The sequence below is a fragment of the Emydura macquarii genome, unplaced genomic scaffold, assembly GCF_026122565.2.
Source record: "Emydura macquarii macquarii isolate MOO-44397 ecotype Brisbane River unplaced genomic scaffold, CSIRO-AGI_Emac_v2 contig_3110, whole genome shotgun sequence".
Lineage (NCBI taxonomy): Eukaryota > Metazoa > Chordata > Testudines > Chelidae > Emydura > Emydura macquarii.
Genome location: NW_027133247.1, coordinates 233,731 through 250,388, shown reverse-complemented (window position 1 = coordinate 250,388; position 16,658 = coordinate 233,731). Strand labels below are relative to the sequence as shown.

General features: G+C 39.3%; 2 protein-coding genes and 1 long non-coding RNA gene across 7 annotated transcripts in view; 1 reads left to right on the top strand and 2 right to left on the bottom strand.

Annotated features, from left to right (window-relative positions):
* Nucleotides 1-363, bottom strand: part of NEXN (nexilin F-actin binding protein) — a 33,704-nt gene extending 33,341 nt beyond the window's left edge. The window contains exon 1 of one of the 2 annotated variants that reach the window (XM_067530696.1): nt 9-363. The gene's annotated coding sequence lies outside the window, so the exon portion shown is untranslated. The remainder of the gene's footprint in view (nt 1-8) is intronic. The other variant, XM_067530701.1, reaches the window with a different exon arrangement.
* Nucleotides 364-482: 119 nt separating this feature from the next.
* On the top strand, nt 483-10,148 carry LOC137141670 (uncharacterized). Of its 2 annotated transcripts, XR_010916705.1 has the most exons (4): nt 483-590; nt 1,770-1,894; nt 7,470-7,538; nt 9,929-10,148. It is a non-coding gene; the product is annotated as an uncharacterized lncRNA (long non-coding RNA). The 2 variants fall into 2 exon arrangements; XR_010916704.1 differs by lacking the exons at nt 7,470-7,538; nt 9,929-10,148 and adding an exon at nt 2,745-3,576.
* The window catches only part of MIGA1 (mitoguardin 1), a 52,354-nt gene continuing 39,596 nt past the window's right edge, over nt 3,901-16,658 (bottom strand). For all 3 annotated transcript variants that reach the window (XM_067530704.1, XM_067530703.1, XM_067530705.1), the window contains 8 exons: nt 16,179-16,297; nt 15,926-15,998; nt 14,905-14,991; nt 14,613-14,711; nt 14,122-14,256; nt 11,470-11,523; nt 8,518-8,634; nt 3,901-7,664 (listed from right to left, as the gene is read on the bottom strand). In XM_067530704.1, coding sequence (XP_067386805.1) covers nt 7,446-7,664; nt 8,518-8,634; nt 11,470-11,523; nt 14,122-14,256; nt 14,613-14,711; nt 14,905-14,991; nt 15,926-15,998; nt 16,179-16,297 — 903 coding nt within the window. In that variant the 3' untranslated portion in view covers nt 3,901-7,445. The remainder of the gene's footprint in view (nt 7,665-8,517; nt 8,635-11,469; nt 11,524-14,121; nt 14,257-14,612; nt 14,712-14,904; nt 14,992-15,925; nt 15,999-16,178; nt 16,298-16,658) is intronic.

Sequence of the window (16,658 nt, the reverse complement as noted above, 5' to 3'; positions counted from 1 at the left end):
CGTCTTACCTGGGGGTCCTGCCCGCTGCTAAGGCTCGTGCTGATCCCGGCGGCTGGCAGGCAGTGGCGGGGCGGTGGGTGGGTGGGTCGGAGCTGCCTGGCTCAGGCTGGCTGCAGAGCGGCGCCGCGGCTGAGCGCCCCTTGGCTGCCGCCGGCTCTGCTGCAAGTTTCCATAAAAGTCCTGGTGCGCAGCCCGCATTCCAGGCGCGCCCCGGCCCCCGGCCCGGCTGCAGCTGTCCCGAGCCGACACACGCGGGCCCTTTCCCTTCCCCTCCCCTCCGGCACGGCACAGCCGAGCCCAGCCCCCCGGCCCCGGCCGCCCGCGCCGCATGGGGCCGGCAGGGCTATTCTGGGCTGGCAGCGGGGGCTCTGGGGAGCGAAGCGCTCCTGGGCACGCTGCCCCCCGCCCCCCGCGGCTGGGCCCCGCGCGCGCGGCGGGGGGAATGGGGAGGGGCAGGGTCTCCTCCTGGCCATTGTTACTTGAAAGGGCAGCCACGGTGAGCCAGGCACAGGCGGCACCAGAGCCGGGCTGGAGCCACCGCCGCGCGCCGCGGCTGCGTGAGTGGCGCGTGCCACCATGGGCCGGGGCAGGTACGGACCCTCCCGCTCTCCCCGCGCACGCAGTGCTGCACCCAGGCAGGAGCGGCCCGGCAGGGGACGTGCCGCTGGCCTATGCTTTCAGAGCTCCTGGGCCGCAGGCCCTGGCGCCCTGCTCCATTTGATAGCATCGAGCCCGTGGAAGCAGTCAGCTAAGAATAGTATGTGACAGTTAACCGGGGTGGAGAGGCAAGTCCGGCCAGACCTACGGCACTAAGCTAGCTAATGAAGAGTCCAGTATATAAATTATTCTGAAGCAGGCGCTTAGGGAACAGATGGTGCTCGCTAGCCTTGCCCTGGAAATTAACTTTTCTGTGGTAGATGCACAAATAAGACTTTAATTCTTAATACACTTCCCCCTTTAAACAGGGCTGTAGTTTTCTTCCTTTCTTAGATGATAATCTCTCCAGGGCAGGAGGGGCTACCTTCCCGAGTTATGTGTGGTACACTGCTTAGCACAACGGGGCCCAGATGTTGAGTGGGGTGCATGCACCTTAGAATAATGAAATGCAATTGCAGCTGGCAATTTGAACATTAGACTGGAAGAAGGCATCCTTTTTTAAACAGTAAAAGTAAACGGTTGGAACAGTTTAGCCAGGGTTGTGGTGGATTCTATGTCACTGACAATGTTAAATGAAGATCAGATGTTTTTTCTGGAAGATCTGCTCTAGAAATTATTTTTGGGAAGTTCTATCGTTCGTGCTATACAGACTAGGTCAGACTAGGTGATCACAGTGGTCCCTTCTGGCCTTGGGCTCTATGGAGATAAGACTCCAAAAAAAAGTATTGACAATTAAAAAAAAAAAAAGAAGGGGAGGGAGGGAGGAAGAAAAGAGCACATTTTTTCCTCAATTGACTGAACCAGTATTCCTGAAATAAAACTTTGAGCTAAAGTGAAGGATGGGATGATTTAACTTAAGACTTCTTTTTAGATAGCTATGAGCAATTGAAAAGATGGTTAAAATAAAACATTCGGTGACTTTGTGCTACAGCATCCTGTGTGTGGCTACAAGAATTAGGTAGTGCCTTTCCATCTATTTAGGTTGTTAAAATGATGCCTTTTCTCCACAATGGTATTTATAATGCACCCATCAGTGTGGAACCTGAGACCTTAAAAAAATATTTGTGCATATGAATGATGGTATCATCTTTGCTCCTCCTTTCTGTTAACAGGTATGATGGCTTAGAGCAGCAGAGGTATCAAACTAATTTAGAGGAGAGCATTGGATTCCATATCAAGTTATGGTCCAGAATATAAATTCATACACTACTCAAGATAGACACTGATGTCAGGAGAGGTTTGTATAAGAGAAAAATATAGTTTATGTATTAATTATATTTTTATTTATAACATTCATGTGTTATCATTCATTGAAAAAACCTGCTCTCCTTTAGGCCATCTCTGTCCTCTTTCTTTGCATGCATTCTTCTGTTCTGTTGGCTTTCCTTCTCTGAAGCAACTTCCAAGTCTAATCCCTTGAAGGCTTCACTTCCATCCCCTTTCTCATTACCCTTTGAGTTGACACACCAATAAAATTAATAGGGGACAGGAACATTCACACCACAGAGTCACTGTTTTAGACTGGCTGCAGGATCTCACAGACATTGTAATTTAATATTGACTTACACTCTGTAGTAGTGCATCCTCACCTTAAAGGTGGCCTCTCGCTTCTTGTTGCATGGTCGTTGCCTCTATTGCGCTCTTCCTTGGAGCTGCAAGGTCCTCTCTCAGCCTGCATCTTCCCTCAAATCCCTTTCTGGGTGTTCTGCGGCTTGGCCCTCCAGTCATGTCACATAAAAGTCTAAACCCCTTCCAGGATAGCACAAACAAACCTAAATAAAAGTCAAAACAAGTCTTCACACTAATAATTCTTCTGCCCTTCTGAGGCTTCGTTGTAGTTCCCTCGTTGGCTTCTCCTGCAGCAATCTAACCTGCTCCTATAATGATCTACCATTGTTTCCTAGCTGTTAAACCCTATCATAGAACTTCTCTCTTCCAGAGAAACCTATCTCCACTGTAGTTACTCTCCAACAGTGCTTCCTCAGTCCACTTATAAGGCCTTGCCTCCTAGCCAAAGGCGGGGAAGCAATTAATTGCTCCCCAGGTGCAAAGCATGACTAATTAGGGTTCTTTCTCTTGCTTTGCAGCTGGTGGGTTTAAGCCCTGTCTGACACTCCAAGGTCTTCTCTGCAGCCATCTGGACTAGCGACACCTTTGTAAAGAAAGCTTAGATTCTGCACAATACTATTTATATTACCATAGGTTGTAGCAATTGTGTACCAGGACCCCATTGTGCTAGGTGCTGTACAAACCAAACAGCAAGATAGTCTACATGGTCACACACTAGGTCAGCATGCTAGGCAGCAGTCACTGCACATGAGCTGCCTAACTATTTTCTGGGTCTGTCATGCCGCTTACATTTATGGCCATATGTTTAACATCCTCAGCCTAGAGCTTTCTTTCACATTTTTTGGTTGATAGAAGGAAGGAGTACTGACTTTTAAACTACAGGATTAAAAGACACCAATTTTCTGTTAAGTTTTTGGGTAGATCATCAGCAGTTTACCATGCTGAAAATTATGCTTGGAGATTGTTTAAGGTGTAGAACCAAACAAAACAAAACAAAACAAAAAACAGATCCATACTATTAGTTTAAATTAATGCACCTAAATAAAACAATATGTGCTAAGCAGTTTCTGCTTCCCTGCTTTCTTTTAAATATTTAAATTAAAAGGAGTTTGAAAACCCCACTGCCCACGTTTCATTGGTATCAAAGCTAACAGCAAATAAAATGCTGCTACATTGAAGTACATAGCCATCTTAGAGGGAAATCTAATTAAAATTTAGGCATGTTAGGAAGTACTGGAGTATATATGCAAAAGACTGGTCCTACTATATATAGTGAGCTTTAGAATAAATATATAGTAATGAAATGGAACAGTGGATGCTACTTTTCCAGGTCGCAGAGCACCTGCAGACGGTACTGGGAAAGTGGAGATTCGTTGGTTTTTTATAGTAAAGAAAATATTACTCATAACTTAAAATAATTGTATTCCTTATAATTGAGAATTTGCCCTTTATAAGTCATTAGCCTGTATTTTAATGATTTTATGCTGAAATACAAGATGGTTGCATAAACAAAAAAGAGACCGCAGAAGTAATTTTTTGCTTTATATACAGAAATTCATTGTACAGCTCAAAATGAATTAATTTTATTTTTCTTCTACAGTACTTTCATTTAATTGTTTTATTTGGTACACACAATTGCAGTTCATTTAGGCAGTAGACCATTCACAAGTATGCTCACCACTAGCCAATTTGAGTTGATACATATTTAGTTTGGTAAAAACTAAAGATTACAAAAGTGAAGTAAAATAATCATTAGCACATTAAAAGTGAGATTACAACTATATCACAGCTAATATAAATATGTTAATCCTTGAATCATTTAATGTTTCTGACTGACCTTAGCAGTACCGTATGGCAGAATAAGATGGCTTTTGAATGTAATTTGCTCTTACTAGGATCAAAAGTTGCACAATATTTGAACAAATAAATTCAGTTTTGATATTTCATTATGAAACACTACATGTAAACCACTAGTGCAGTAGGAGGCACAGGTAGGAAGCACTTCAGAGATACGTGGCTGGTTAGCAACAGATCTTTATGCACTTTCTTCTAGACAACCATACAAAAGAATTAACTTCTGTGCTAGAAGCAGCCAGCTTTCCTGACATCCAACTAAGTTTTGAAGTTGAACTAGAAAGAAAAAAATTACAGTCCAGAATAACTGCATCCATGAACACTTTCCCCTCCTTTCCAAATCTTTTTAAATTAGCAGGCTGTATCCATTTTCATCAGCACAGTTTATTGGCAGTTCAGTGATAGGTACTACTTGCTACATACTATCTGAAGCAGACAGTGGTGACCATCTTGCTGAAAAGCAAGATGGTGACTACGACAGAACAGGAAATACATTAACCTAATTTAGAACATAATCCTAATTCTATGGGATGCTAATTCTGTGGGCCTGCTTTAAAAGGATACCATCAGGTTAAAAATTATATATTAAGTTCTTATCTATGTTCTACACTAGTGCATTTCAGCCTTTTTTCATTTGCAGATCCCTAAAAAATTTTGAATGGAAAATCCCTTTGGAAATCTCAGACAGTCTGCAGACTGTCAGGGCTCCATGGAACCACAGGTTGAAAATAACTATTCTAGGGTAATGACAACCTTTTGTGGACCTCTTAGACATAGTCGGTGGATCACAAGTTGAAAACTACTGCTCCACATCACTTTAGACTTAAAAATAATTGAGGCAAGGTGAGTGTGGTAATATCTTTTATTGGACAAACTTCTGCTGGGTAAAAATACAAGCTCTTGAGCGCCACAGAGCTCTTCAGGTCGTCTTCACCTCTGCAGTGTTTGAAAGCTTGTCTCTTTTACCAGAAGAAGTGGTCCAATAAAAGATAACATGTCACCCACCTTGTCTTTCTTATATCCTGAAACCAACATGGCTACTACAGTACTTCAAATTAAAAAGAATTGTTTCATTAGACTAATTTTTCTCTATTTTGCTTTTTTTTAAAAACAAAAACAAAGTGCATTTTTCTCATTTTGGGTAAAAAATAGACTATTCAGTTTCCAGTTAATTCCACATTTGTATTAGGCACTAGCACAATGGAACAATAATTAGGTTGCATCTACCATATAGCAAGATGCCAGGTTGTGTGTCTTTAAACAGACAGATCAGCAATGACTTTTGGTATCCCTATTTTACACACACATTAAATAGAACTCTGGTTTTAACAGTAATTCAGTTGACCTTTCACTAAGATTGACAAGTAAGAACAGCCTTCTCTTTTCAGAACTTTTATCTTTATCCAGGATTTTACTGGGATGGGTTTTTGCAAGAGAAGCAGAAATATATTTAATTAAATGCAATACAAGTATGCTCACATACTCTATACTAGAAACTTTTAGCTACAAAGCTGCAATGTTATTTGTAATTATCCCATATTACATTTATTATATATGGAGAGACAGTTTCTCCCAATGTTGTGGCTGCTTTACAACACACTACTGATGCAAAAGCAGTTCAGAAGCAGCCTGAAAGCCAGTGTGGCCAGCCATGGAAAGATCACTTCAGTTTGGCATACAGGATCCTGCACCATCTTTATTCTTGGCTGCTACTGCAGGAAATGTGGCCAGGGAAAAGGAACTTGGCTACAAGTTCCCTGCATACTGATCCCCAGCTACTATACTGGATCCATATAGCAGTTGGCAGCCAGTACAAATTACAGCAATCTGAAAGCTGTTCTAATATACGCTATGAGACCAAGGGAGCACAGAACACATTTTGTCCAGAGCTAAGGCTCTGAGCCAGAGTGCAAAGTAAAGACAGTAGCTACTAAACCACTTACATTCTAGCATATAGTGACAATAGTGCTTGTATTAGCAACTCCTGTCAAGAAGTCACAAATGCCATGTGTGTCATAAATATGTGTGTGTGTTTTTTAATCTATGTTTTCCTTTAAAAACTAAATAAAAAAATCATACTCAACTCTCCTATTTTTTATTTTGGACTATAATGAAACATTAAATTTAACACTTTCAACCTTGGAGCCTTAAGTATGAGAACCTGGGACTCTAATGTAAAATACTATTTTAAAACCAAAAAATAATTCTATTCTGTGTATCTCACAGATGCTGAAATATCCTACTCTTATGAAAGATCATAAAAAGAGTGTTCATAGCTTCTCTCAAAGGGATACCCACGAAAAAGCTTTTCCTCCGAATCTTTTTATTCTGAAATTCAAGACAAGTACTTTACACTACCCAAAAGATTCCCTGCACTGAGCACCAGTTTTGTATGCAGACAGACACACTTATCAAAACTCATATATAAAGTCCTCTCCCAAACAGAAGGCTGGCTTTTTTAAAGAAAAGACTGAGACAGATTTAATTGAGAAACAACATCTTTAGGTTTTATCATACATCCTTATCTTAAAATATAGTTTAAAATACTACATTTGAACCAAGAATAATATGAGTTTATTCATAACCACAATATACAGTTTTAAAAGCCTACAAAGATGAGTTTTAAACCAATTCATTAACCTGAAAAAACTGTCGTTATTTTTAGAATACACCAAAGTGATCCCATACTAAGTGATTTCAAATGTCAGACTTAGTGATGATGTATTTACATATTTTAAGCCAACACCAATTAGCATCCTGTTTTTCATATAAATTTCTCCTGCCCAAATAGTGACTGCATTTACAACATCACTCCATTGTGTTTCAATACAAAATGACTGCTTACACACACAAACACAATCTCAGGGTGTAGTTAAATATCTTGTCACTGCAAGGTTTTGTTGTTGTTGGGTTTTTTGTTTTTTTTTTGCAGGTGTGTCACATAATAAGTTGAAAGATATGTTTATCTTGGCTGAAACTCTTTCATAGCAGAGTTCATACTGAATATTTGTCTCTTTCATATAATAAGGCTTACTCATCTAAAACTCCATATACCACATATCACATAATATATGTGGCAAATGTACAGTATTTCATAAATAAATTTTACCCAAATATTGCAGAAAAAAGCTTTGGGGTACATTATATATAAATACAGAGACAGCTGAGCTGTGATTTTTAATTTAGATAGGTACAGTAATATGCTCACCAGTTCTTTTCCTAAATGTTTTTTTTTAAATCTCCCTGAGTCCATTCCATATTTAGTGATACAGTATATTTTCAGGTGTTTGCTCAAAAACAGCAATGACAGCATTGGAGGGGGAAAAAAGTCAAGGTGCACTCAATTTAGCAGTTTTTTTTAAAGCTTATTGTACTTTTTCTTCCAAAAGGCCACTGGCTGTGATGTGCCCATGACCACTTATGCAACCACTGACATGTCTTAGTGAATCGGCTCCAAGGTAGGCCACTAAGAGTTCAGTGCGACGGATTAGCAATTGCATAAGATCTTCAGCTAAACTCTCCATAGTTGAATATCGCACCTTTTCAAAGTCAAAAATGTCTTTGAGGAAGTAAAGAACTTGATCCTAATGGATAAAAAAGAAAATAATTTATTTACTTGTAATAATGTATAGATTTTTGTTAAAAATGAATTATGCAATGTTATATATTTTTCCTTATTTATACATAATCTTTTTTGGGAAATTTCTTTCTACATCTAACTACCAACATTCATTACTAACTCTCTCGACTGTTTAAGAAAACCTTTAAAAACAGACACTGTCATGTAGGTTTAGGCTCTAAACCAATCTAATATGAATAGAAATGTTCATGATTAATATTTTTCTTAAGTAGTCGCACTTAGCTGCAGTGTTGGAAACAAATAAACAAGGAAGTTTACAACAGCATTTTGCTAGTGCATGAGAACCAGAAAGGAAACAGACTATAATTAAGTAAAATTGACCAATCTAGTTTCACTGTTCACCCAAAATGAAGTGCAAAAAGTAGACAAATGCCATAAATAGTGAATTGCAAATTATGGCCCTAATGCTGCAAACACTTACGTACACCAGTAGTCTGATGAGTTTAGTTAGACTACTCGTGTTACACAGATTCATAAGTGTTTTCAGGATCCAGGGAGCATGGGGGCCTATGTTCTGAAAATTCTTAGAGTGTTAATAACCTACAGTGTATTTAGCAACACAGGTAAGGATTGTTTTTCTAATATGGGGCAAATTAATCCCTGTTGTTTGTGGCACTGGGCTACATCTCTGGTATAACAACTGAAAATCACCAGGATGAATAGTGACTAGCAAAGATTTTTTTCTTATAAAAACGATTTATCTTAATGGTGTCCTGTTAAGTAAGATCCTCCCGTCTGATAATCTGACAGGTGCTTTTTTATGTTAGACAAATGCTCATTACAAAAAGGTTACGTACCTTAAAGAAGCAGCATAAATCATAAAGAGAGTTTCTAGGGCCCAAAAAGCCCCATGCCAAAACAGGACTGATATGCTCACAAATGGCATAGAAGTGTGCAAAAAACCCATCAGGTACCTGGTGATGTAAGTAGTAGAGAAATGAGTTATTTTTCTCAGTATAAATTCCTATTATATCAAATTATGGCATTATGTAGGTCTCTGGTAACTAGTCAAACTACTCATTTAAATTATATTACAGCTGCATATCAAGAAGTGGCAGGATTGTTAAAAGTTTTCAACTCCAGCAGTATTTTATAATATAAACATTTTCAAGAAATTTCTATGATGTAATACTGATATTCATATATTAATAATTTAAGGCTCGAAGAGATATTAAATCACCTAGTCTGATACTCTTCTATAAACACAGGTCACAGAACTTCATCCAGTCACATCTGCATTGAGCCCAACAACTTGATTAAAGCATATCTTTCCAAAAGGCATCCAGTCCATAGCTTCTTTCTGTAACTTTTTCCAATGGTCTTGTTTCTAATTTGAGTATGTCTGGCTTTAACAGCCACTGATTCTTGCTATGATTTTCTCCACTAGATCAAAGAGCCCTTTACCTGGTATTTTCTCTCTGGGTACATATGCACCATCATCATATCATCTTGTGAACTTCTTTTTGATAAACTAAACAGCTATGGCCTGAGAGGGTATATATATAAATGAATGTGTATATGACACTATTTGCATATTTTATTTATTCCTTCAGACTTAAATATCTATGGATGTCCATCCTATTCTGTGGACACCTATTTCAAACTAAAATACACACAATCAAATATAGAGGACTACCAAGACATAAATGAATAGCCAGAAGGGAAGCTGAGCAGTCGACGTCAGTTACGCAAACTACTTTGTGTAGTTTGCGTAACTCCCGTCGACTGCCACCGAATAGCGCGGTAAGTGTGAACCAGCCCTGAAGATGTAATAGGTACTCCAAAATGTCCTGAATACAGGCCAACATTGGCTGAATTCCCCAAAGCAAGCAACCAAAATGAAAATTGCTTACATTTGGTGAAATAAGTCACCCTAGTAGAAGGCTTCCTGCTGTTACACAATACAGAATTCCTCTTTTTCTGAGGTACACTGACACTACAGTCATTTTCATTCTGTAAAAACGTGAGCTGCCAAGGACAGGCCAAAGGGAAGTGGCCCATCACAACAAATCTCAGAAGTCTCCTGTGGCTCAGGAAAACCATCATTTGGAAATAAGCATCCTGAAGGTACAGGGCAGCCAACCAGTTATTGTGGTTCTATGCAGAAAGGATAATTGTTATGGTGACTACATGGAACCTCATGAAACTGATGTATTTGTTGAGGCTGTGTAGACCAAGGACATGTCTCATCCATCGTTTGGATTTCAGGGCCAATAAATACTGGGAAGAAAACCATTTTCCTCAGTGCTCCACGGGAGTTTCCTCAAAAGCGCCCAATGGAAGAACAGTCTGGACCTGCTTCAAGAGCAATGTTTTGTGAGAGGGGTCTCTGACAAGGGATGGGGCAGAGAATGGACAGGAATTGTATGGCATCGGATCTTAAGCCGGGAGCCACATTCCAGGTTAGCTCTAAAGGAGAGCACAGGACTGGACAATCTGAAGAGGTTACCAGTGCCAAAGCAGGCCTCCTGGCTTACTCTAAGAGCTGCTGTTTCAGATGCATGTCTCTCGCTAGCTGCGTCCTCGTCTTAAACGACTTGCTTACAGAGCACCTTTCCTTAATGTGTCTCTCTCCATGTGTGCCTGGGTCACTATTTTGAGTAGCTAACCCACACGACAGACAATGTTTAAACCCTGGTGATGGCATCACCCAGGGCAACTGTCTATCCTAACTACTATCACTAAACCTAAAGGTACTACTAAGCTACAATAATTAGCAATGAACTGTATACAATAAATTCCCAGAGAAACTGAGAAAAAAACGTGAGGTAAATCACCCCATAGAAAGCACCAAGTCTAGCTATGGGAGGTGAGAAGAAACTGGGAGGGGGGGGGGGGGCTGGGATGGTGCTGCCCTTAAAAAGTCAGGTGAGGGGCTAGCGCCACAGGGCACAAGCGCCACCCCTAAGGGTACTGCAAAGATTTCTGGCTTCAGTGTACTGGGTGTGTGCACACCTAACCGGAATACACGTCTGCAACCACTCAAAGAAGAAATATATTGATACAGTGATGTCATAACTCAACATTCCCATCACCCGTTCAGACAGCATGATTTTGTTAAATGATCTTTTACAAAGTATCATTAAAAATGAAGGAAACCTTCTGAAGAATGGATTTGTTAAGAATGGCCAAAGTGATTTGCTTGAAGTCAGTGGCAGAGAAAGAACACTCAGGGTGCTAGTTGAGTCTCAGGTGACCTGGGTTAAATTCTTTACTCTGCCACAAACTTCTTGTGTAAACTTGGGCAAATCACTTAATCTCTGTGTCTCAACTCCTTATGTGTAGAATGGGGATAATGGTACCTCTGCATCTCACACAGAATTGCTATGAGGAGAAATACACTGAAGTGTTTAGATACTATGATAATGGGGCCATGTAAGTACTTATATCTAGACAAGACTAGAGCCTTATCTTGACTCCAAATTCTGTGCTCTACCCACTAAAACATTCTGCCTCCCTTGCAAGTGTGTCTTCAGGGCTCAGTCTAGCAAACACTTAAGCACAAGTATAACTTTACTCACATGAGTTCTCATCTTACTCTCCTTAAGCCCACATTAATTGACATGGTAGACTTTACGCATGTACGCATTTAAGTGTCTGTAGGATCAGGACTTTGTAATTTACTTTTCTGGTGGCACATGGGAAGACTTCAAACTCCTAGTACTCTAGGATTTGGTCACTCAAGTTTGGTCAGAGTCTCTGAATTATAAAATTAAACAGGTTTCAGATTAGATCTCAAGACAATTTACCTTCATTTGCTGCCTTTTTTGCTTCAGTACTGACCAGCAGCTTGAAGCCACTGCCTAAATAAGAAGAAATTATTTATGTAACTTCTACACAAGAAAACTAGTAGTAAAAAGCAGTAGACTATAGGATCTTACATTTGATGACCAGTTATTTCTTTCCTTAATTTTTATGCTGTGATAGTATAAGTTCAAACATAAAACATATCTGTTGTGAATAGCTTATTTTACTATGGGTTCATATTTCTTATTTTTAAATTTAAAAAAAATGAAATTGTGTATTCTTTCCCATCAAATTCTGCCCCATTTTGCATTGGTGACAAATTGTATTTGAATTACTAAACTCCCTATTTTTCACACTTAGCAACACTTAAATTCAACCTCACTGACACACAGTAAATTTCATGCCAAAATGTGTGTCTTCCAAAACCATAACTATCTCTGATTTTAAAAAGTAGCATATAAACACAACGTAATGGCCTTTTTCACTTTAAGACAGAACATACTTGAAATAGTTTTGCATACAGCTGTGCTTTTTTGTCCAAATAAGGATCTGAGCAATACAACATATTGATGGCAAAATTAGGCTTCCCTCCCCCACAACACATAACAGAATTCTGATGGAATGTGATGCTACTTCAATATCATGAGGAAACATGCTACTCACAAAACACAACTTTACCACATCTGCTACAAAGAGTATGTTCCTTACCTTTTTTTCTGTAGAAGAAATATTTCAATTGAAGGGTAAAAAATAAAAAAGGAAAACCAGCAGTTTATAGTTCTAAACAGATGCAATGATAGCACAATCTCTCACCTATGAACAATTGGCCACATCATTATCCCTTTTTCAAACGTGCATGGACAAGCTCAATTATTAATATGAACATTTTCTAGCAAGCAAAACAGGCTGATGCACCTATGAAAAAACCTAAAATGTTTTTCTGAAAATGTTACGAATGTTTGAGTCTTTGTATATTTTACAATTCCTGCTACTTTTCCATACCTTACCAGGATAATTCTGGGACATCAACTAATACATTTCCACCATAAATCATCATGTCTTATTTCAAATGTGGCTAACATATACACTAGCATTACAAAATTCTATTCACTCAGGGAAAATTTTTTGCCAAGTGAATATAACAGTTTTTTCCATTATAATCAATCATTATGGCAAAAGGCTGGCAAGTAAGTCTGGTCAATTTTAATAAGATTTTGCAAGGCTGATGCAGTGTGGTAGTTTTTCCTCAGGAGTTTTTCAGGACTGAGCTATGGTTGGAAATGGAATTACCTCTGACACAGAGAGAAAGGTCAAAGAGTTGAAACAGCTGATGCCACCTAAAGGGCAATATGAAGAATCTCACATTGTTCGTAACCCATGGATAAATGGTGAGTTCAGTTGCTCCAGGGGCTGGTACCCTAATCTTTAACAGAATAATTAGGGCCCTACCAAATTCATGGTCCATTTTGGTAAATTTCACAGTCATAAGATTTTAAAAATCTGAAATTTCATGATATTAGATATTTAAATCTGAAATTTCACAGTGTTCTAACCCTGGGGGTCCCAACCCAAACGGAGGTTGGGGAGGAGTCGCAAGGCTATTGGAGGGCGGGTCGCGGTATCGCCACCCTTACTTCTGCACTGCTGCTGGTGATGGCGATGCCTTCAGAGCTAGGCAGCCGGAGAACAGCAGCTGGTGGCTGGGAACCCAGTTCTGAAGGCAGGGCTGCCACCAGCAGCAGCACAGAAGTGACGTGGCGTGATATGTTTTTAAGGTGCGGCTTGACAAAGCCCTGGCTGGGATGATTTAGTTGGGGTTGGTCCTGCTCTGAGCAGAGGGTTGGACTAAATGACCTCCTGAGGTCCCTACCAACCCTAATCTATGATTCTATGATATGGTATTGCCACCCTTACTTCTGCACGGTCACCAACAACAGAGCAGAAATAAGGGTAATAATACCTAGGGCCCTACCAAATTCACAGCCATGAAAAACACGTCATGGACTGTGAAATCTGGGTCTCCCCCATGAAATCTGCCAGGGAGGGGCAGGGCTGGCCCTGCTTCCTGTTCCCCATCGCTCCTCAGCTGCACAGGGTGCAATCACAGAGCTTCTTGCAACCAGGGGAGGTTCCTAGAGGTGGGTCTGACCTGGCCCCAGGAGCAGCCCTTGCAGGAGACGAGCATGGCCAACACTAGCAGCTGGAGCCTGGTGCATGATAGTAGTCCCTGGCTGGGATTCCCTATTCCCCCAAATGGTGATGAATGCCCCATCCCCCATACCATGCCACCCTCACTTCTGCGCTGCTGATGGCGGCAGTGCTGCTTTCAAAGCTCAGCGCCCAGCCAGTAGCTGCCGTTCTTCAGCCATCCAGCTCTGAAGGCAGCACAGAAATAAGAGTGGCAAAACCATGACCTCCCTACAATAGCCAGATTTCACAGAGGGGACTAGATTTCACGGTCCATGATACATTTTTCACAGCTGTGAATTTGGTAAAGCCCTAACCCTACACAATAGCTATCTATTCCCAACAGTATACTTATCATTTAAAAGTTTTAGAATGAAATGTTGAAACTAATATAATTTTATCATGTTTCCTATCTATTGCAACAATCTATAAGAATCATAGTATAAGAAATTTAAATAATCACTTACAGTTTCTTTAAAGGAGGAATTTAGCCAGCGGTTGTTTACTACATTCTGTATAGATGTGGGAGGATTCTCTAAATCTTCAAAGGAATCCATTAATATAAAGTCCAGAACAATGTCGTAAAAATTTAGATTTTTCACCTGAATTAAGTTAGAACAAGATCAAAATAACATAACTTCTCTGTAAATACTGGAACAGAGCATAAACCAGTATTTCATATTCTCCATAAAACAGGCAGTTTTATCATCTTAAGTTATTTAGGTAACTTTAAAAAGCATTTCACTAATGAAAAAAAAAATAAAACTGACATTGCAACTCAGCAGTAAAGAGGTTTTAAAAAAGAAATGGAAGCACATTTCTCTAAATCATCTGAAGTATAAAAAAGCAGCTCAATTTCACATACTTATGAATTAATAAATACCAGTTTTGAGAGGGGAAACAGGTTGTATAATCAAAATTTAATGAGGTAAAAAGCACTACAGAAATCCAAACTTACACCCCTGGCAGAAAGTTCCATTTCAGTATTATCCCAGTGGTCTGTTTGCTCTAAAAAGTGTATCATTTCATCAAAGACCTCTTCAAATTTCTTTGGATTCTGTAAAATAAAGCCATTTATGGGTCATATTTCTTATTAAAATTACTTGTTTTATTTCTGAACTCTTAAACGGCAAGTGGTTTTCATTTCTGTTCTGTGCAAAGAGACTTATCATGGTTAACTCTAGAATCAGGCAAATGAACTTTGATCTTCAGTTACAATGAATACACTAACATAACAAAAAGAAATTTACCTTTCGAGCTCTCACAATTAATGCAGATAAAATTTTTCTTCCACTCTCAGCAAGAAATATTCTGTTAGCTGTTTCTGAAAGAATTACCTGGAGAAATTTCCAGGAAATACAGATCAATACACTATTTATTTATAAAGGGAATTGCACTAAATAAGGCTATTAGTTTCTTTAGTCAAATCAAACTAAGAGATGCTTGATATCAATACAGTATGCAAGTACAATACTTCTAACCAATCTAGGGCTTGGTCTACACTTACCTCCGCGATTCGGCAGCAGTCGACAGGAGTTATGCAAAGTATGCAAAGAACTTGTGTAACTCCCGTCGACTGCTGTGCTTCTCTTCTGCGCGCCATCTTCACTGCACTGCACCGACAGGAACCGCATTCCTGTCGACGTAGCACTACACCATTAGCGGGGGTGGATTAATAACGTCGACTACTGGATCGACTGAGCAGGTCTTCCCTGACTACTCAGTTGATCCAGATAAGTCAATCTGACAGCGGCGACTTTGCCGCCATCAGTGTAGACGTAGCCTTAGAAGCAAAAGTTCCAAGGTTACTCAAGAAGATGGGTCTCTCATCCAGTGATGCACATCATTATCAAAAAGGTCATTCATTTAGTCTTAATATACTGGCTCTGATTCAGAAAGGTATTTAATCATGTTCTTAAACTGTAGATACCTGAATGCAACAACATTCTTAAGTAGATAAAATGTTACTCAAAATACTTTAAAAGTAATGAAAAAACCCTCAAAAGTTGATAGTTCTCAAAACATTTTAAAAAAAAATCCCATTCCTTCCATGAGCTGAATATTAAACTTTAATAGGCTGCCCTCATAAACAGCATTAAACAATGACAATATATAACTATTATACTAAAAATAGGTCACTGCACAAGTAGGGTGAGATTTTCAAAAACTCTTAGCTTTGGCCAAACTCTGCTCCATTTAAGTTATACATATTGTAGGAGAAAGAATGTGTGAGTTAGAATGTGTGCACAACACTGATAATTAAGTATTTACCTGAAAGGCCTGTCGAATACAGTGAAGCTTAGCAAGAAAGTCACTGTCTCCCAGACACTCCAACATTTCAGTCCTACATAAAATGGAAAAAAGTTGCACACTATATTTAAAAAACCAGAAGCACACTAGAATTTGACTAGGATTTACTTAGAAATAGCATCCATTACTCTGGGGTTAGGGATTAAATTCAGTATTATGTGGAGTATTTATCTTTATTCCTAGGCTTTTCTTGGAAACTCAAGTAAACATATACCTTAATATTCTGGAATAAATTTTGCCTTCTTCTGCTAAGTGCATAGCTTCTTCATATAATGGGCAATGGCAAAGAGACTCTAGACCATAGGTATTTCGGATCTCTCTGTGTTCAGTAAGCTGAAAGACATTTTTTGTTAAAGCTTATTAACTAACTTGCTAAAATGATTAAAAGTAAAACAAATTAATTCAAAGTCTGCCTGATACTCTCTTGAAAGGAATATCCTTTTCTATATCTGTTAACTATATATATAACTGGTCAACACTCAATACTAAAAACAAAACAGGACCCAAGTACATTGTGAATTTTGAGCTTCCAAAGAGTTAAATTGTAGTACAGGTTCAGATTAGTTTGTTTTGAATTTGAATACTTAAATCCATAGCTTTTGTTGAAAGGAAATGTCTCTTTGCTGGTCATAAAGAATAAATTGATGATGAGGCACTAAAAGGGGCAAGAGGATCACATTATAAAGAAACCTGG